The 19,850-nt window shown below is 43.5% G+C and overlaps 1 protein-coding gene across 1 annotated transcript in view; it reads left to right on the top strand.

The window, feature by feature from the left end:
* Window positions 1-19,632, top strand: part of KDM3B (lysine demethylase 3B) — a 52,883-nt gene extending 33,251 nt beyond the window's left edge. The window contains exons 8-24 of the mRNA XM_036749133.1: window positions 1,960-3,175; window positions 4,455-4,656; window positions 6,256-6,470; window positions 7,254-7,406; window positions 8,015-8,122; window positions 8,868-8,995; window positions 10,052-10,328; window positions 10,850-11,106; window positions 12,071-12,337; window positions 13,098-13,269; window positions 13,697-13,787; window positions 14,038-14,168; window positions 15,002-15,121; window positions 15,875-16,014; window positions 16,412-16,588; window positions 16,894-17,028; window positions 18,285-19,632. Of these exons, the coding sequence (XP_036605028.1) occupies window positions 1,960-3,175; window positions 4,455-4,656; window positions 6,256-6,470; window positions 7,254-7,406; window positions 8,015-8,122; window positions 8,868-8,995; window positions 10,052-10,328; window positions 10,850-11,106; window positions 12,071-12,337; window positions 13,098-13,269; window positions 13,697-13,787; window positions 14,038-14,168; window positions 15,002-15,121; window positions 15,875-16,014; window positions 16,412-16,588; window positions 16,894-17,028; window positions 18,285-18,365 (3,870 nt within the window). The 3' untranslated portion in view covers window positions 18,366-19,632. The remainder of the gene's footprint in view (window positions 1-1,959; window positions 3,176-4,454; window positions 4,657-6,255; window positions 6,471-7,253; window positions 7,407-8,014; window positions 8,123-8,867; window positions 8,996-10,051; window positions 10,329-10,849; window positions 11,107-12,070; window positions 12,338-13,097; window positions 13,270-13,696; window positions 13,788-14,037; window positions 14,169-15,001; window positions 15,122-15,874; window positions 16,015-16,411; window positions 16,589-16,893; window positions 17,029-18,284) is intronic.
* The last annotated feature ends 218 nt before the right edge of the window (window positions 19,633-19,850 follow it).

Below are 19,850 nucleotides of genomic sequence, written 5' to 3'. Positions count from 1 at the left end.
CCTCCCCAAAGTCCTTAAGACTTCATTATTTTTTTCAGGCTAACAGCAATACATTTACTGGGATTGGATCATTACAAAATTTTATTATTAACTATGATTATCAAAATAATTATAAAGCACATTTTGTGATTTTAAAAAGAATCCTTTCTCTGTGTCATCTGATTTCCAAAATGGTCCTGTTTTTTGTTTCTAGCTTTTTTCACCTGTAAGGCATAGTTTCAAATGCAAAATCACAAATCACAAAGATGCGATATATATTTTCTCATGTCTTACGTATCATGATTAACATTTTTCGTACCACAGGGTTGTTTTTTTCATATGCAAGATACCAGTGGTTGGTTTTCTTTTTAAATTAAGTATATATTAGTCATACATCTATAAACAATTTTTTTTTCAAAATAAATGAGAGATAGCTCAAGCAGCTTCTAATGTAATTTAGAGTGTTTCTGGACTTGAGGTCCCAATATGTACTAATAGGGGCGGGCTTAGGATTAAAGAGCATTCACTGTACTTCCAATGAATAAAATATAATACTTTTCCATAGCACAGAATTTCTTTGCAGAACTAAGCTCACCTCCCACCAGGACGGTTTAGCAGTTTACAGTAAACTTTCTCTTCTCCAGCAGTCTCTTAAAACAATTGCATTGGGTTAGTATGGCATGGACTACTAGATATGTATGCTTCAGGTTAATAGCTGATAATCACATGGGAGTAGTAAGGAAGAACCCTGTTTCCAAAAGGACTCCATAGTAGAATTACTCACTTTTGAATACCATACAGGGGATCACAAAAGTCTTAAGCTTCATGTTTTTCTGCATCAGCGATGGAGGGAAGGCTGCAGAATGAATTATGTTCTTCCGGTTAACTTCATTAAATAAACCATTCATATGCTTTTTTTTTTTTTTTTTTAGTAAAATTTTATTTTTTTTATCTGTATTTCCCAGTTTCCCTGTCTCCTACCCAAAGAGCCATGACTCTATAAATAAAAAAGAGGGGAAAATTATTTCAGGAAAATTGATCAACACATCAGAAACCTGATGCTTATATGCAGTGTTCTATGCCTGTGGACCCTAACTTCTGTAAAGAAGCCAGGAGGAGTGAGGTGGGAAGGAGAATTTCTCCTGCTTCATCTTTAGGGACAAGCTTATGTCATTATAATTTTTTGCCTTTCATTTTAAATTGTCTTGTTCTTAATATTTGGCGTGCGTGTTGTTTTCCTTTGCTCTGTATTGTTCATCTCAGTCTTCCTACACTTCTCCGTATTCAGCATTTTCAGTCAATAACCAGGCACTATGCTAAGCATTGTGGACATAAAAGGAAAGCAGAAACAGCCCCTCCCCTCAAGGAGATTACATTTTGATGGGGGAGAATAGATGTATTTAAATTTCTTAAAGGTCAGCAACATTCCATTATATTTATGTGCCACAACTTGTTTAATCATTCCCTGGTTGGTGGGCATCTACTTTGTTTCCAGTTTTTTTATGGTAAGTGTTACTATAAATATTTTGGTGTGGATGGCTCCTTTTTGCCATTGAACTTCTTCAGGTGTACGCAGGATCTCTGGATAAAACTTTACATCCATTTTAGTCACTTCCTTGGAATAACCCCACGTTGCTTTCCAGAATGGTTGGACTACTTCACAGCTGTACCAACAAAGCATCGGCATCTCTGTTTTTCTGTATCTCCTCTAACATTGATTATTCCCATCTTGCCTCATCTTTGGCAGTTGGCTAACATCCCTACACTTTTATTTGGTGCCTCATGTGACCAACATACTGTGGCTGCTCCTCTATGGAGTTGTGGTGATGGAGAGTAAGAGAGTATTTGAATCATGGGATTCACTGATGAAAAATATGAATGGTACTATCTCCCAGGCCTGAGAAAGAAACTAAGGTTTGGGTGGGTTATAATAAACAACTCTTTAAAAAGTCACTAAATAATGGTTCCCTCCTGTTTCAGAATTCCAGAAACTCCCTCTTGGCTTCTTCTGGATTTGGAGCATCTCTCTCAAGTTCATCCCAGTCTTTGGCTTTTGGAAGTGTTAGAGCCCAGTCCAATGGGGTCTTGGCTACAGAGAGCAAGCCTTTGGGGTTTTCTTTTGCCTCCAATTCTGCTGCAGAAACCCAGAAAGATTCTGATCTCTCAAAGAACTTGTTTTTTCAGTGCATGTCACAGACTTTGCCCTCAAGTAACTACTTCACAGCTATTTCAGAAAGTTTGTCGGATGAGTCCTCTGGTCGGGACTCATTCAGACAGAGTTTAGAGAGCCTGAGCTCTGGGCTTTGTAAAGGCAAACACACCCTGGCAGCAGATACGAAGGCTGGCAGTGCTCTGGACCGGAAGATGCCTGCGGAGTCCATGCCTACCCTCACTCCAGCCTTCCCCAGGAGCCTCTTGAATACCCGAGTCCCAGAGAATCATGAAAATCTATTTTTGCAGCCCCCTAAGTTGTCCCGTGAAGAGCCATCCAACCCTTTCCTGGCATTTGTAGAGAAAGCTGATCTCAGTCCTTTCAGCAGTTTTACATCTCAGACAGCAGGTGGCTCCACTGGAGCACTCAAGGCAGCTTCTGGCTGGCCAGAGTCTCTGGTCTCTGCAGATTCAGCATCCTTAGCAAAGAAGAAATCTCTCTTCATCACAACTGATTCTTCCAAGCTAGCCTCCAGTGCACCCAGCTCAGCTGTGCCTCCTAGTGTCCCAAGCCTCTCTGCCATGGGAAATGGCCGCTCTAGTTCACCCACCAGCACTCTTTCACAACCTATTGAGATGCCCACCCTCTCCTCCAGCCCAACGGAGGAAAAGCCATCGGTCGGGCCTGGGCAACAGGACAATCCCCTTCTGAAAACCTTCACTAATGTCTTTGGCAGGCACCCAACTGGCTTTCTCTCCTCGACAGAGTTTTTACAGGAGAACAAAGCTCCGTTTGAAGCCGTAAAAAGGTTCTCACTGGACGAGCGGAGCATGACATCTAAACAGGACTCAGATTCCAGCACCAATAGTGACCTGTCAGACCTGAGTGACTCTGAGGAGCAGCTGCAAGCCAAGGCTGGGTTGAAGGGAATCCCGGAGCACCTAATGGGAAAGCTGGGCCCCGAGCGAAACGCTGAACTGTTATTGGGGAAAGGAAGAGGGAAGCAGGCCCCTAAAGGCCGACCGAGAACAGCCCCTCTGAAAGGTGATGGTGCTGAGCCAAGCTGAGCTACCAGGGTATACACAGGATTGATTTTCTGTGCCCTGGCACATTCCTTCAGTTATAAGGATCCTTGATTCAGAGCTTTATGCCCTGGTAGCACAGAGAATCTGAGGGGAATGGTCTGTAATCTAGGTCATTCCTTTGTCTCGGGGTGAGATCTCATCTAAGCCATAACAGTTAATGATTTGTCTCTCCTGTTCTTAACATCCAGAAAAGGAAATCCTGCAGTCTTTCTTGCCAATAGTCCTTATAAATGCTGTTTCAGTGATTTTTTTTTTGAATCAGGAAGTGTTTCTTCATCTTCCAGCATTCTTGCTTCAGATTGAGCCCACCTTCCCTTGTTTTATCTTTAGCAAAGGTGGAGACTAGTCGGTTACCATTCTCCACGTGAAAGGGATATTAGCTGTACATACAGTTTGCACGTTATGCTGGGGCCTTTAATCACAGTGGTAAGGTTATCGACTTAGTGTCTGAGTACTTTCACATCATTCCGACTTGGGTAAAAGGCAAGGTCAAATAGTGGGTAGAGAGCCAGCTTTCAAGTTAGTCCTTTGTAAGTAGACATGAAGAGAATTAAACCACCCCTCATCTCTGCTTCCTTGTTCAAGGCATTAGGACCCTTGGCCCTGGAAAGAAAACATTCTTGTGATCTGTAGTTCTGATCGAGAATGGCATAAAGTTGTTTTTTTAACGACACAAAGTGAAGAGGGACGGTTCACCTGGGAAGAATACACGTTATTAATGGGGGGAAAGTATTCTTTTGAAGTTCATGAGGTTTAAAACATTGATAGCATGGATTGATCGGGATCAGCTAGCACAAGCTCTTACTTAGATGCCTAAGGTAAGTGGCAAGTGCAAGCAGTCTCTTGGAGTCCCTGGTCTCTTGCATTCATCCCATCGTTGGGGTGGAACAGCCAATATGGTACAGAATTAGCCAGGATAACCCCTTTCCCAAACTGTCTGCTGCCCTCAGTTTCTAGCTGCTGTGTCCTTTCTCTCTCCTTTACCTCTGAGTGAGCAAATTGGAAAGAAAGCAGACAGGTAAGTTAAGCTTTTTCAGTAAGACTAAGTGAGTAGTAAAAAGTCAGCAATAAGCCGGGTGAGGGACTATGAGAACTAGTAGCTGTCTTGGCAAAGAGAAAATTGAGTGAAGTCCTTTGAGAATAGCGTAGTTGCCAGTCAAATCCTAGCTCTTGTTTCAGGCTATTTTGGCTAGTGTTGATGTTTTTTGTTTATTTTCCCTCTCTCTCTCCCACCACAGTTGGCCAGTCTGTGCTAAAAGACATGAGCAAGGTGAGAAAGCTCAAACAGTCAGGAGAGCCTTTCCTCCAAGATGGATCCTGCATTAATGTAGCCCCTCACCTGCATAAGTGCCGGGAGTGCCGCCTGGAGCGATACCGAAAGTTTAAGGAGCAAGAACAGGATGATTCCACTGTGGCCTGCCGATTCTTTCACTTCCGGAGGTGCCAAGAATCGTCCATTTTTGTCTGGATACCTTCCCCCAACACACACGCGCACTTCCCCCACCCCCAAAAGGCTCTACCTACTATTCTCAGTTCCTGAGATTGTCAACACAAACAACCTGTCCTGCTTCTCCCCTGCCTACACGTTAAAGTTTACTGAGCACTCTTTCAGTTTGATCTTGTAAACAGTGCTGTACAGAGAGATTGCAAGTAGTACGGTTTTACAGATAAGGAAATTAAGGCTTATGAGGAGGGTACTTGGCCAAGCTCATACCACGAGTATGTGCCAGTAAGAGCCAAAACCTGATGCCGAGATGGTTCACCGTTCTTTCTATCACAGCATATTGCCCGGTGAAGAAATTAGCTGCCCCTGAATCTCGGATCTCGGTGTAAACATCTCCAAAAAGTTATTTAATTCTGTAAACTGGAAGTTCCAGTAAAATGGATCAGCCGAGATTCTGTGATCGAATGACGGGCAGAGGGTGGAGGAATCCTCCTCTCAACTGGGGTGTGTCCCTTCAGAGCTATGGCTTTTTTGGGTTGTGGACACCTTTGACAGTCTGGTGGCGCTTGCAGCCTCCTCCTAATTGGAAGAAATGCGAAATTTCAGTTAGAGGTTAGTGCAGGTGCCAGTCTGCGCTGGTTTGTTGTGCCAAATGAAATCATGGGTCCAGCCCCCTCCCATTAGGTTTGGGTGCCTTTGGTTCTTTCTCTGTGGTAGTGACAGTTGTAAGAGTTCAAAAGGTAGATTCTCTTGAACTCTGGAGTATTCTCAGTTTTTAACGCAGGCCTATTAAAATGGGATAATGAATATCTTTGGCACTTCAATTCTGTCATGGTACTGCATCACCCAGGCATAACTTAGCTGTTGCATTGTTATAAGCTTACCTTTGGAGGATTGAAGCCGTAACGTTTGTGAGCTTTAGCCTTCAGCCTCCGGCTCAGTTTAGTTTCCCCATTAGCATTGTTAAGTTAAGGAGAATGAGTCTGTCCCATATTCCTGGTCTGCTGCTGTGCCTTCGTCCTTTTTCCAATCTCCAGAGTAACTTGACTTGTGATTGAGAAAGGAAGGCTGTGGGGTATATTCAGCACATGTAAATATGCCACTGAACCACAGAGAACTGACACTAGGCCTTGGAAAGATCCCATGCCTTTACCAAATGATAGCCATTCCTCTTAGATACATAACTTCACCACCGCTCAAGAAACAGTAGAGAAGCTGCTTATCTCCTCCATTTTCCCATTACCCTGTTGCCTTTGTTACAGAGAAAACAGAGGAGTTGAAGCACTCAAAGGGAACATTGTTTTAAATAAAGGAGCTCGTAGAAGTTCTTGCAGTCATTTATAAAAAGCTCAAGAACCCTAAAAATTGTTCCTAGCCTTTCTCATTTTCAGAGATAATGCATGTCAGAGTGGGGAGCATCAGCAGCCTAAGGGATAGGACCAGTGCTTTAGGTCAAATTTTCAAATTCAGTGAGAATTTTCACTTGCCCTCAGCCTTATTTCTTTAAGCCCGAACTGATTTCAGACCCTGGAATTGCATGCATGAGCTGATTTGCGTGGCCGCCGTGCTTTTGACCAGGCTTTGTTCCTTTACAGGCTTATCTTCACTCGGAAAGGCATCCTCCGTGTAGAAGGGTTTTTAAGTCCACAGCAAAGTGACCCAGAAGCCATGAACCTGTGGATTCCCTCTTCCTCCCTTGCAGAAGGAATAGATCTGGAGACCTCAAAATATATACTGGCCAATGTCGGGGACCAGTTTTGCCAGCTTGTTATGTCAGAAAAGGAGGCCATGATGATGGTAGAGCCACACCGTAAGTCTTGCCTTTCTGTAGTTCATACTGCCTGTTTCTTTTACTTAAATGGAGTTATATTTTGTTTCCTTCCCTCTTTTGGACTGAAATAATCACTATTAGACTGTAGGAAAATTGTCCCCTTTATTGCTAAGACTTCTTATAGCAGTCTTTCTAACTGAGGAGCTAAACTAAATTCAAAAATTTTGTTTTAAGGCCTCTGGAGATTGATAGACCCAGTGCATTCTCTCCCCCCAATTTGGATGCTAATAAACTAATTTTACTCTCTACGTTTTGTTTTATTTGAACAAGAAGATGGTGTTCTGTTGTTTTTCCTTATTTAAAGCGCTCCTTAGTACCAAGGCATATCAGTCGACTTGTGATTCTTCCATTCTGAGTGGAACTTGGGAATTTGTTATGTGGTCGTGTGCGCAAGATGCCACATCTTATTTTCAGAGCAACGTAAAGTTTACTTTGGAACAACACTATGACCTCTCCTTGCCTCATTGAAGAAAGGCTTCTTGATTATCAGTCCTCAAAAGTTCCAGTGCCTTTATACCCCTTTATTCTTTTATCTTGGCATGATCATAAACATTTGAAACCTATTCTTTTGCAGATTTTTTTTTATACAATCTGTTTAGAAGCATTTTTTCAAACTTAGTGTACCTTTTGTGTCTCCCAGGATACTAATTTTATGGATTGGTGGAGTTTTTACCCTGAAAACACTAGATAGATAGGTCTGAAGAGTCGCTGCTGTTTATTGGGTTAGCAACTATAAATTACTTTCCTCTTGATCTTCTCCAGAAAAAGTGGCATGGAAACGAGCAGTACGTGGTGTCAGAGAAATGTGCGACGTATGTGAAACAACCCTCTTCAACATCCATTGGGTTTGTCGAAAATGTGGATTTGGGGTCTGTCTGGACTGTTACCGACTTAGGAAGAGTCGTCCACGCAGTGGTAAGTGGTTTTTTCCCTATCTTGTTCAAAAGAGAACCCAGGGAAATTCTGCTGGAATCTGTTCAAGGGGTGAAATGAGTCGAGGTTTCAGGGCTAAGGATTGGGGGGACATTAGCTAAACTCACCAGCTTATTCACATCACAGGATCATAGAATCAGACCCCAGAGGGACCTTACAAACCATTCGTGCTAACCCTTTCGTTTTAGACATGAGGGAAACCATCTCAGAGAATGAGGAGGAGACTTGTCTGAGGTCATAGTGGTGGTATGTGGACAACCTGGGATGAAACTTGTATCCACTCCATAGCCAGCATTCTTTCTAGAATAATTTTTTACCAGTTTTCACCTATTGGGAAAACCTTTACCAAAACCAAAAAACGTGTCCTTCCTATGCTTTTCATTCTTGGTTGCCTCAGCACAGACATTCTTGGTCTTCACACCTGCTTCCCTGGTTTCTTCAGTATTGCCTGGTTGCACAGACATGTGGATACATTCTTTTTAGAGAAACTCTGAAAATCTTAAGGGAATAAGTAATGACTTGGGATATCATAGGTCCATGGTAGGAAACATACCCAAAGAAAAAATAAATAAAGGCTCTTCCCATTTCAGAGACAGAGGAGATTGGTGATGAAGAGGTTTTCTCTTGGTTGAAGTGTGCAAAGGGGCAGTCACATGAACCGGAGAATCTTATGCCCACACAAATCATCCCTGGCACAGGTAAGTCCTAGACTGCACTCTGCTTGGTGAGGGGGATGGCTCAGGTCCTTTGGGTAGATACACAAATCTTAAAAAATTTGAGTTTAAAAAAATGGGCATAGAACCTTAATAATGACACCGGCCTTAAGCCTTCTGTACTGATTATTTTTTGTACATAATAGTATTTGCTTTCCAGTTACACATAAAGATAGTTTTCAGCATTCATCTTTGTAAGATTTTGAGTTCCAAATTTTTCTCCCACCTTCCCTTCTCTCCCCCATCCCCAAGACAGCAAGCAATGTAATATAGGTTAATGCATTGTGCTGATTTTTTGAAACTTGGAAGTCCATCCTTGCTTGTTTAGGAAAAATGTAACTGAAAATGTAGTACTTTCATTGTGTCATATGAAGGGTCATGAGAGAAGTTTAATTTGGGAGTTTCCTCTATCAGATCTGTATGTCTAAGCTTATATTTTAAAATGTACGTGCTATAAATGAAAGTGAATCCAGAGGACTACTACCTGCATTTCCTTTCGCTTCAGAACTTAGATGCCATTTAGACGATGATCTCAGTGCACCCTAAATACTTGTCAAATTTTGGAATAGTAATACTCTAGCTGAGTCAGTAATTAATTTTCTAAAATTTTCAGCTCGACATCTGTCCTTTGTCTAAAGATCACTAGCCCATGGAGAATTCCCTAAAGTTCCCCTCCCTGCCCTATCTTTCAAATGTTTTCCAGGCAAATTATACTTTGTTTTCTTTTCAGCTCTTTACAACATTGGAGATATGGTACATGCAGCCCGGGGCAAGTGGGGTATTAAAGCCAACTGCCCTTGCATTAGTCGTCAGAATAAATCTGTGTTGAGACCTGCTGTCACGAATGGGATTTCACAGGTAAGCAAGGGAGGAAGCTGCTTAGAGATTAACTCTAGACTATGTCAGTTGAGGCAGGCGCTGTGGAGTGCCCAGAGCTTGGTCAGGCACCAAAGGTTCCAAGGTCATCCACCGCATCCTGGGCCATTGTCTTAGGGAGAGAGAGTGAGGCTGATGACTTTGTGCCACCCTGCCTCACTTAAATCCAGTTCATGAGTAAGTCAGGATGTCACCCATGATGTCACTGGTCCTCTATAAAAAAAATGGACAAAGAACAAGTTATATGCGTTCCAAAGCAACTATGGAATATAATTGTTTGTTGAGGCTATGTCTGAGGTAACCTAACTTGGCCCCTCTTGTCCCCATACCTCCCCCTGAGGTTATCGGAGACTCATCTAGAAACAGACCCAAAAGTTGTTCCAGCTCATCTACCAGGAGCCAGCAAATGCTTTAGAGATTTCCCAGTGACTTCCTGGTTTCCCTCCCTTCATTTGTGCTCAGTTTTGATACAGGTGGAGTATTAAAACACCTTTGACTTAGAGTCCAAGTCTTTGTATGTTCACAGTGTAGAAAAGATATTTAAACTCCATTAGTCCGTTCAGCCGTACACAAGCAAAACATACACCGTCTGTGGCATCATCATCTTCAAGCCTGGTGACAGAGACTGATTCATTTGTTTGGAATTGTCTTACTGCACACTCTATTCCCAGCAATCCTGGTGTGATCAAAGTTAAAAAAATCCTAAAGTTGATTAATTTTATCTCAGAATCCTTTCAGGATGAAGAATACAGCCAGTAATGAAAGCATAGGAATTGAAAATGCAGGGGGGAAGAGTAGGTAGGTAGAAAGAAAGTAGGGCATGAAGTTGTCCACAGAAATGTTTACATTTTGACTAGGGTTGAATTATTAGGACAGATGATATGAAAAATGCAGTGCATTTTTAAATTAGTCTAAAACAATTGTGGTATACTAGCTACACTATTTTAGGTACCCTTCTGTGTTACTGTGTGCAATTCACCTGTTTTTCTTTCCCAAGTACTTTGTTTTAAATACAGTTGATGACTATATATGTTTCAGCTTCCCAGTATAAATCCCAGTGCTTCCTCTTCTGGAAGTGAAACTCCCTTCTCCAGTGGAGGAGGTACAACAGGGCTGACGACACCAGAGTCTGACCTTATACCCAAACCTGACACTGTGGACAGCAGGGGTGAGGAGGCACTGAAAACAGACGCATCAAGTAGCAGTAGTGAGACAAAGACCGGCAGGCCACTCTGCCCCGAAACAACACCTCCCTCCTCTGCTCTGCACTGGCTGGCAGACTTAGCCACACAGAAAGCAAAGGAAGAAACAAAAGGTAGGTGAATCAGATTCAATCCAAAGGTGAGGAGCAAAGGTCATGGCGCATTTGCCCGAAAGCGTCAGTTGAGTGCAGGAATTGAATTGCGTGTGCCTGGTCATACAGAACAATGTAGTCTTGTCTAACTTCTCTCCAGGAAGATGTCATGGCACAAGGAGGAGGGCAGAGGCCTAGGGAAAAATGTAAAATGAGAGATGAGTGACCCAGCAGCGAATGCAAAGAGATTGGGGTGAAAAGAGAGAGAAAAAAAGGAAATGGGAAAAACAGGAAGTGAGATGGAAGAGAGAACAGCGATAAAACGGCACTGCCTGTGCTCACTGGTGGTTGTCCCTTAAACGTACAGTATAATCTTTCCCTCCCTGACAGGTGGTAGATTGAAAAGCCCTTATTCTTGTCTGCTTCTCCCATTGTCACTCTGTCGTCACTCTGTGTCATAACATTTCAGAAATTCACTTTCCCTCTGTTTCTTTCATTATGTTGCCTTCGCTTACCTCCTTCTTACGATTCTTTTCTTACAGAAGCTGGATCCCTGAGATCAGTACTCAATAAGGAGTCTCATTCTCCCTTTGGGCTGGATTCATTCAACTCTACAGCAAAGGTTTCTCCATTAACTCCAAAGCTCTTTAATAGCCTGCTGCTGGGTCCTGCTGCCTCAAACAACAAAACAGAAGGCTCTAGCCTTCGAGACCTCCTACATTCTGGACCCGGAAAGCTTCCCCAGGCCTCCTTGGACACCAGCATACCTTTCCCTCCAGTCTTCTCTGCGTCTTCAGCGGTGGGTATCCTCTCCATGATGTCAGCCATTGAATCTGGTTTTTTATTTTTGTTTGTTTTCAGATTTAGCATTGCAGTGTTCACCACTTCTTGAACAGAAAAGAAAGCAGCATGCTCTCATGTCAGGCATCTGGAATCAACCTGGCTGTTGTAGTCACCTTAATTCTTTTGTCTTTTAGTGCTGTTTGCACTGACGTCGTTATATTCATCGGACATAGCGTTCTTTTAGATCTGCTTTCTTCCTCTGCATCAGTTCATACAAGTCCTGCCATATTTCTTTGAATCCTTCATATCCTTCAGTGCATTCAGACACCCCAATAACCCTTGGATTCCGTGAAAGGACCATTTTTGTGTAGGTCTCTAGACTGAAAGCCATACTGACAGGCTCCTTCTGTGCTGTTGAAGCTTTGTGAAAGTGCCAGATTCTGTTGAATAATGTCTAAAATGCAGCGAGGCATTATCTCATTGATTTTGCTAGGGAAGAATAGAGCAGGATGGAACACTCCCTTCTCAATAGTAAAATTATGTAGCACTGCAAAAAGGGTAAAGCAGGAGTCGATGAGTCTGACTTGGGCTATCGGATAGTCTTTTGACTGGATAGGGAAGCTGTTTCTAAAGGAGAATTAGGCTCAAGATAGAGGTGTTTTTGATGGCTTCTCTAATGTCTACAACACATACATACACAGGTTTATTACCATTATATTCTCTTAACTCTCAAAATGACTTCTTGGGTCTTTTATAGACTGACTGTGCCTCTGGGGGAAAGGTAGAATGATGAGATGAGTAGAAAACATCCAATGCTTCTTAATACTCCCCCCATTCGATAAAGGGATGTTTTAAGAACCTACATAGAATAAGGCTAGCTGGGTCAGTGACTGTTTTTCTGTGTTAGTTTGAGTCCTTTGACTATCTCTTTTGCTTATGATTGTGAAACTAAATATAGATGTTGGGCTTCTGTCTCTCAGGGGGTGAAGAACAAGGCCAGTCTTCCCAACTTCCTTGACCACATCATTGCCTCAGTGGTAGAAAATAAAAAAACTTCTGATGCTGCAAAACGGGCCAGTAACCTCACCGACACCCAAAAAGAGGTGAAGGAGATGGTGATGGGACTGAATGTGCTGGACCCACATACCTCCCACTCATGGCTCTGTGATGGGAGGCTCCTGTGTCTCCATGACCCCAGCAACAAAAACAACTGGAAGATCTTTCGGGAGTGTTGGAAGCAAGGCCAGGTCAGTGTGAGCCTTGGGCCCACGGAAAACGTGGCCAGCTGGTTGTGGTTTGGGCCTGGCTGCTATTCCAGAGAATATCCAGTCTGTTTACCATATCTCAGGGAAATACTAGTGGGATTGAGAAAAGGTGGAGGGAGAGGGAGCCAGTGATAAAACAACCAGATTCTTGTAGGTAGTATTGCTTTTGGAGAAACTTTGATTACTACAAGCTCTGTGACACTCTTGAGTTCTGGAAAAGACCGTGGAAATTTTTGTGAAATTAGTGATCTGGCTTGGATATTGTCTTTGGAAAAGAAAGCATGTGGGAAGAGGGGAGGTGCAGAGTATGACACTTTACCAGGGAAATATTTCTTGGCTATACCAAGTATATGTTAAAACAGTCATTTATTTATACGTGTTTCAGATGCATAAAGCAGGGAAAGGGTGTGGGACTTCTGGAGTTACCCTTTACAAATAGGGAATGTTGCCAGAAGTTGATTGGGTTGGCGTTTGGCCTCCCACCTTTCTTTGGTATAGCAGTAGGTATCCAGAGCAACAGAAGCGATTTATCTGATTGGACCCGTGGGGTGGAGGAAAAGGTGATAATAGAGTGGAGGCAGTGCCTCGAAGCCTCCGATCACACAATAGAGATGTCAAGCTAAAGAACTCAGGAGGAGGAGGAAGAAATGTTACCAAGGATCCTCATTCCTGTTCCTCCTCAGCCCCAGGGGTTCACAGTGTTTTCCATGACCCTGCTGATCAAGGTATTTCTTTTCCACAGCCCGTCCTTGTTTCTGGGGTGCATAAGAAGCTCAAATCTGAACTTTGGAAGCCAGAAGCATTTAGTCAAGAATTTGGAGACCAGGATGTGGACCTAGTGAATTGTAGGAACTGCGCTATCATTTCTGATGTGAAAGTGCGTGACTTCTGGGATGGTTTCGAAATCATATGCAGTAAGTGGCTTTGAGGTCATATCCACTAAGTGCAGCCTGGGAAGAAAGCCAGCTCTCTGTCTTCCCAGTATTGCTCTTCAGCACAGCATGCCCCTGTAGAAACAGCCACAGAGGTCACTGAAGCATGGTGGGAAAATCTTGTCCTTGGGACTAGCCGCAACAGAAGCTCATCCAATGGAATAAATTCTTAGCCCTCAGTTTGTGGTCCAGCAAGTTTTGTTGTCACTGGCAAACAGTGGAGCCCCTTTTAGCCAGATGTGTATTGATCTCTGAAGCTGTGGGCAGGGGAAAAGTTATATATCTAGTCTACTATGGGGGACAGAACTGAAAATAAAAAAGCTAGTCTTCTCTGAGGTTGAGCATCAGGAGATTTCCCATCATAGTTTAGTGAGCCAGGACTAGTAAATGACTACTTTGTCTCTCACAGAACGGCTGAGGTCAGAAGATGGGCAACCAATGGTACTGAAGCTCAAAGACTGGCCTCCGGGGGAGGATTTCCGAGACATGATGCCTACAAGGTTAGCAAACTAAACCAAGCTAGGGGTCTGTCATGAGAGAAATAGTTATAAGGGATTAAGTTTTGAACATCACCAGAACACTGGCTACTAGGGTATGAATTCGACTTCCCATCGGTTTTGTTTGAGCAAATGTCCCCACCTGTGAGATCCTAGCTCCTTGAAGTATTAAAGTAAGTCAGCGGGACTTTAACTTAGTGGGCTTTTCTTCTGTAGCACAGTATGTCCTCTCCTCTCTCTTGCTCTTCTTTAGGTTTGAGGATCTTATGGAGAACCTCCCTCTACCAGAGTACACCAAGCGAGATGGAAGGCTGAATTTGGCTTCTAGACTGCCCAGCTATTTTGTACGGCCTGATTTGGGTCCCAAGATGTACAATGCCTATGGTATGAGGGGATAGACCCAGGGATGCCCTCTCCGACTCCTGTCATTAACAGCTAAAGAATGACTTGTGGGCAGTGAGGAGCCAGGAAGCATGTCTGGCCAGGAGCCAGTGTAGCAAGTGACTTTTTATTTATGGCAGTAATCTGGATATTACTGACAGGGTTTGGTTTTGTTTTTTTATTTTTTTCATAGCGATGCATGAACTTATATTTGTTCCCCCGGCAGGTGGAAAGTACCCTTTTAGAATTTCATATATATTAAATTCAAAAGACAATATTTTCTTATCTGTAAAATTGAAATTGTCATACGTAAAACACCTATTTGGTTTTTAAGTTGGAAAACACTATATAAATGTGAGTTGTTATTGTTAAAGAAATATGACTCAATTGTATGAAGAAGTTTGGATGGCAAGATACCCAGCGTGTCAGGGAATCCTAGTAATGGACGTCACAGGGGGAGGGAGGGAGGTCTTTGTAGATGTCACTGAGCCCAACCTTATTATCTTCTTAGCGTTAGATGGGAAAAGCGTGGTAGGAGGTTTGTTGTTTTTTTTTTGGTATGATTTGTTTTGTTTTGGTGGAAGCTGGTGGTTTAGGCAAAGAATTGGTTTGGAGCACTTACTGTGTTAGTGCTGTCTGTCCACTGTGTTAACCTGGTTAGGCGTAATTGCTGAAACGGACTGGAAAAGTTTGCAAGACAATAATTTCCTTGGAAACAATCTTCAAACAGAACCTCATTACCCATATGAAGCCATCCTAACACATGTTCTTGGCAAAGAATTTGTCTGGATTACTTAGAGTATCGGCTCTTCATCCTGATTTTCTTTTACCTTCAGGTTTAATCACTGCCGAAGACAGAAGAGTTGGTACAACAAACTTGCACTTAGATGTGTCTGATGCAGTTAATGTGATGGTGTACGTTGGGATCCCCATTGGGGAGGGAGCTCACGATGAAGGTAACATCCCCAAGACACATTCATTGACATACTGTCCTACGTTGCTTCAAGGTTGTAGCAAGTAGGGGCTGATTGGTGGCCCAGTAGAGAGGGCACTAGGCCTGCAAGCAGGAAGTCTGGAGTTCCAGTCCAGCTTTAGTCCCCTGGGCGAGTCGCTCAACATCTCTGTGCCTCAGTTTCCTCGTCTGTAAAATGGGGGTGGTAAGAGGACTTAACTCCGAGGGCTGTGGGAAGGACCAAATGACATCATGATTGTACAGTGTGTGGCGCATAGTGAACCCTACATGCGGTAACTGTTGTTATCATAATTAGCTATCATTATCAAGTTATTAATGATAGGAAACCTCTGATATCCCTTCCCTTGTTTTAAATCCCTGAGAATGTATAGATTATCGAGTGCACCCCCTCCAGCGCCACCGCGTCAGGATACAGACTTGAGACTAGATGAAAGCAGTGGCAGGCACCAGAACACCTTCCCAGTGGGGGGAGGGGCAGGGGGTCGGAACTGTCTTCCTTAAGAAGAGAGAAAGGGTCTGTCAGTGGGAGGTTTGACTTGTTCTCCCTAAAGGCTTGGTGATGGACTGCTTGGCATTGTGGTCCTCTGATCTTCTGATTTATCTTCTAAAGTTCTCCAGAAAGAAATTGAACTTGTGATTTTGCAGTCAGTGGGCTTCACTTTTTTTAGTCTGTGGCAAACAACTGACTGGGTCCGGCTGGCGGAAATCTCTTTACGATTTCTGTTTGCCCTTTCAGAGGTGCTGAAGACTATCGATGAGGGGGATGCCGATGAGGTGACGAAACAGCGGATTCATGAAGGGAATGAGAAGCCTGGAGCATTATGGCATATCTATGCAGCTAAAGATGCTGAGAAGATCCGGGAACTTCTCCGAAAGGTGGGGAGGTGTCTGCCAGCCCCTTTTCACATTCACAGAAAACGCTGAACTGAGCCTTTGGAACATGGCCTGGATTAGCCCTGCCGCTCACCTAGGATTTCTCAGGATATTAATCTTTTTGTGAACCTAATGTCTTGACATTTGTATTGTTGGCTCTGTCCCCTGACTGCTGCAACATATACATACTTTAAAATGCTTATGTTCTAGGCAGAGGTTGCTTCTTTGTGCCTTGTATTAAATGTCCACTTGACCTAAATTCCTGCCCACAAGATGTGGCAGAGTACTTTTTAGCCCAGGATTGTCTTAAACGCTGCTTCAGAATGTCAGGTGGCTCTGTAGGATGTGATTTCTGCCACTTTATGGCCCATCCACGTTTTTCTTTGTTGTCTGGCATTAGGTCGGAGAAGAGCAAGGTCAAGAAAATCCTCCAGATCATGACCCAATCCATGACCAAAGCTGGTACCTGGACCAGACCCTTCGTAAACGTCTCTATGAGGAGTACGGCGTTCAAGGCTGGGCGATTGTGCAGTTTCTGGGCGATGCTGTCTTTATACCTGCAGGAGCCCCTCACCAAGTAGGTGTAATGTTTTCTAGGCAGGAAAACATGGAATTTGAGGTAGTTGAAACCACACTGTCCTTTGACCATTGAAAATCTAAGAGGTTGAGCTCTGTAATATCTCTAACTCAACGGACACTCTGTAGCAGCTGTATTCTCTCTAGAAACCAGTTTCACCCACTGCTGCTTGTACTGTTCCAGTATAAAGAAGTCACCACTCTGTTTCTTGCGTGGTAAGGCAAGAGGTGAAGTGGCTAATGTTAGAACATTCCATTTCTCGCTGTGTGTTTCAATGCCTGTTACTTTCCCCGTACTTTTCTCAGGTTCATAATCTGTACAGTTGCATAAAAGTGGCAGAAGATTTTGTATCTCCTGAACACGTAAAGCACTGTTTCCGCTTGACCCAGGAGTTCAGACATCTGTCCAACACCCACACAAATCATGAGGACAAACTGCAGGTGATTATGAGTCCACACAGACGCACTTCCCATTTTCTGGGAGAACCCATAGAGGAATGTTCCAGGGGAGACTCTGGACTTTGGAAAGTTGTTGTCCTAGATCTGTCGAAACCACATTGCTCCAAGACTTTGTTTTTAGAGAGTACACTTACTTTTTCAGCCTAGTATCTTTTCGGGTATAGTTAGCCTTCACTCTACCTTAGGAGGCATTCTTGGTGCTAATAACTGTCTGAAATCTAGCTGCACCAACCAAATGGAAAGAGCATTTTACCAGATGGAGTGGGAGGGATCTTGCCTTGTGGAAAATGGGCCTCCTTGAAAACAGATTTTTTTTTTTAGGTATAAAATCCTCCAAGCCCTGACTATGAAAAAAAAGCCATGGTTAATCTCAGTGTCATCATTCAGGTGGCTCTTGAAGTGTGGCCATCCAAGAGATCCATCAGAAAATGGATCCTCAGGCACAGAGTTCCTGCTTCTCCCTTTAGAGCTCCAACTTCCTTGCCCGGCATTGGGTTCGGCATTGATTTGGTTTGTGTTGCCATATTTCTCGAGGCATCTAGGCAGCACATTGGGAGCCCTGGGCCTGGGATCAGAAGGATCTGAGTTCAAGTCCAGCTTCAGACACTAGCTGTCTGACCCTGGGCAAGTCACTTAACCCTGTTTGCCTCAGTTTCCTCATTTGTAAAATGAGCTGGAGAAATGGCAAACCACTCTAGTATCTTTGCCAAGAAAACCCCACATGTTGTCTTAAAGAGTCAGACATGACTGGGAAACTACCCAACTGAATTTCTTTTATCCTTCATGCCCTCCTTAAAATCTGAAATTAAAAGGTCAGAATTGTGGTACCTACAAGTGCATCTAGCTTTTCTCACATACAAATAATAAAGAATAAGGAAGTAAAATAGCTCTGGACTAGAAGCTCTTCCCCTGCCTACCAGACTGGCTTCACTTGCCTGTGGCTCGGTCACCACCAAAGTTCACCATCAGGTGGAGGTATCTTATTTGTTTGGAAATGAAGTCACCTTCAGCTCCGTGTTTTAAGAGAGTTCATTCTGATGCTGGGATCTCGTTCTGGAATGTCCCTTTAGATATTCTTGATAATGTTTCAGTTGGGGGGGCCGCAGGAGGGCTGGAATTTGAAAGGTATCTCGGTGGTATGTGGAACGACTAACAAGATGCTGTTACAGTTGGAGCACGGCACTCATTAGTCTTCACAGGGATAGGCAGGGACTGACTCTGTCCTTTTGATCTCCTAGGTGAAGAATATCATTTACCACGCAGTGAAGGATGCTGTTGGCACACTGAAGGCTCATGAATCCAAACTGGCGAGGTCTTAGTTGTGGCTAGTTTCCAAACCCTTGTGAAGCAGGCCTTTCACTCACAGTACTTACAGGGAACGGGCAAGGGTCTCTGCTGGAGCAGGGACCCCCTCACTGGGAGCCAGTGCGGTCAGTATTACAAACTCTCCAGCCACTGTTTTCTACGCTGCCTCAAACACTGATGGTTGAAACGGGAAAGTCGCACTGTTACACACACAATTCCAGACTTCAAGCCGAGGGTGCCACATCCCCCATCCTGCGGCCTTTTGGGAATCCAGATCACCTAAACACCACTGGGTTTTCCTGCATATTCTTGTGATTAGAGAGTCAAAACCAAGAATGTGGGCACTTTTTTCTCCTTTTTTTTCCTTTTCTTTCCTCATACCTAGTTAGTTGGGAATATGTTTGGAGGTGGGGGGATCTGATAGCAGGTACAGTAGGTGGCATTTGCCGAAGCGTGACCCATAGAAGCCTGACAGCATATCTCTGCGTGTGACCTTTTGTGTGACCCAGCCTGAGGAAGAGGGGTGAAGCTGTCCCCATACTCCCTCCCTTGTACACCGTAGACTTGCAGAACCCAGGGAGAACCCACTGCTTTTCCCAGGAGGCTCCAGGAATAGGAGAATTGTGTATTTAGTGAAAAACTAGGTTTGTAGTGAAACAGTTACTATTTCATGAAAGTAGATATTTTTAGAATTTTTGAAATACCACAACTGTTTTCCTGGATTATGAGGAAAGGCACATTACATTTAGTCTTCCTTTCAGTAAAATCTTTGAAGAGAAATGGTTTTTAGGAGTTAAATGTCCATGATAGCACAAAATGAGCCAAAGCAGAGCTCAAAAGAATTGGCTTTTTAGGGTTTCTTTCCTTTCTCCTCCTCCCATCCCAGCAGTCTCTACAGAGAGGGAACAGTCAACCAAGAATGAACTTGTGTCATGTCTGTGAGCTGTGGTGTGTGTGTCCCTGCACTGGTGACTCCGGGAGCCATTCCGCCTGTTACCAGCGTTCCCTTGGGACTCAGAATACAAAGAAAATTTAATTTCCAACATCAGGTTTTTGTCCAGAAATATTTCCAACGAAACTTTACAGCTCAGTGGAGTTTTATTCAGATTTCAATGTCAGCATTTGAAAGTGATGGATTTCATTGTCCCATGATAAGTACATCGGGAAGTGTATCTACCTTCTTTTCAGCTGTACTGTAGTGCCCCCTGCAGGCTTGTTTATATGTTCACAGTTACTTCATTTTTTAAAAAATAAAAGTCATTTACTGTAGAATACTTTTAATTTCATTTTCTGTATTTTCATTTTGTGAAGGGCTGGCTGGGGTTTCCATGTTCTTATTAAAATATAACAAATTTCTGTGGAGTGGACTAGCTTCTTATCCCCTGAACCCAGACCAGACTTTGGTTGCCGTTCTAGGTTAGGTCCCCTTTGGCTCTCTGGGCCTAGTACGCACCAGGAAGCTCACTGTGGCTTGGCCGCTTTTAGCCGGCGGCTTGGCC

This window comes from Trichosurus vulpecula, chromosome 3 (genome assembly GCF_011100635.1).
Source record: "Trichosurus vulpecula isolate mTriVul1 chromosome 3, mTriVul1.pri, whole genome shotgun sequence".
In the NCBI taxonomy this organism is placed as follows: domain Eukaryota; kingdom Metazoa; phylum Chordata; class Mammalia; order Diprotodontia; family Phalangeridae; genus Trichosurus; species Trichosurus vulpecula.
The sequence above is the reverse complement of the archived record's forward strand: the minus strand, read 5'-3'. Positions and strand labels throughout refer to the sequence as shown.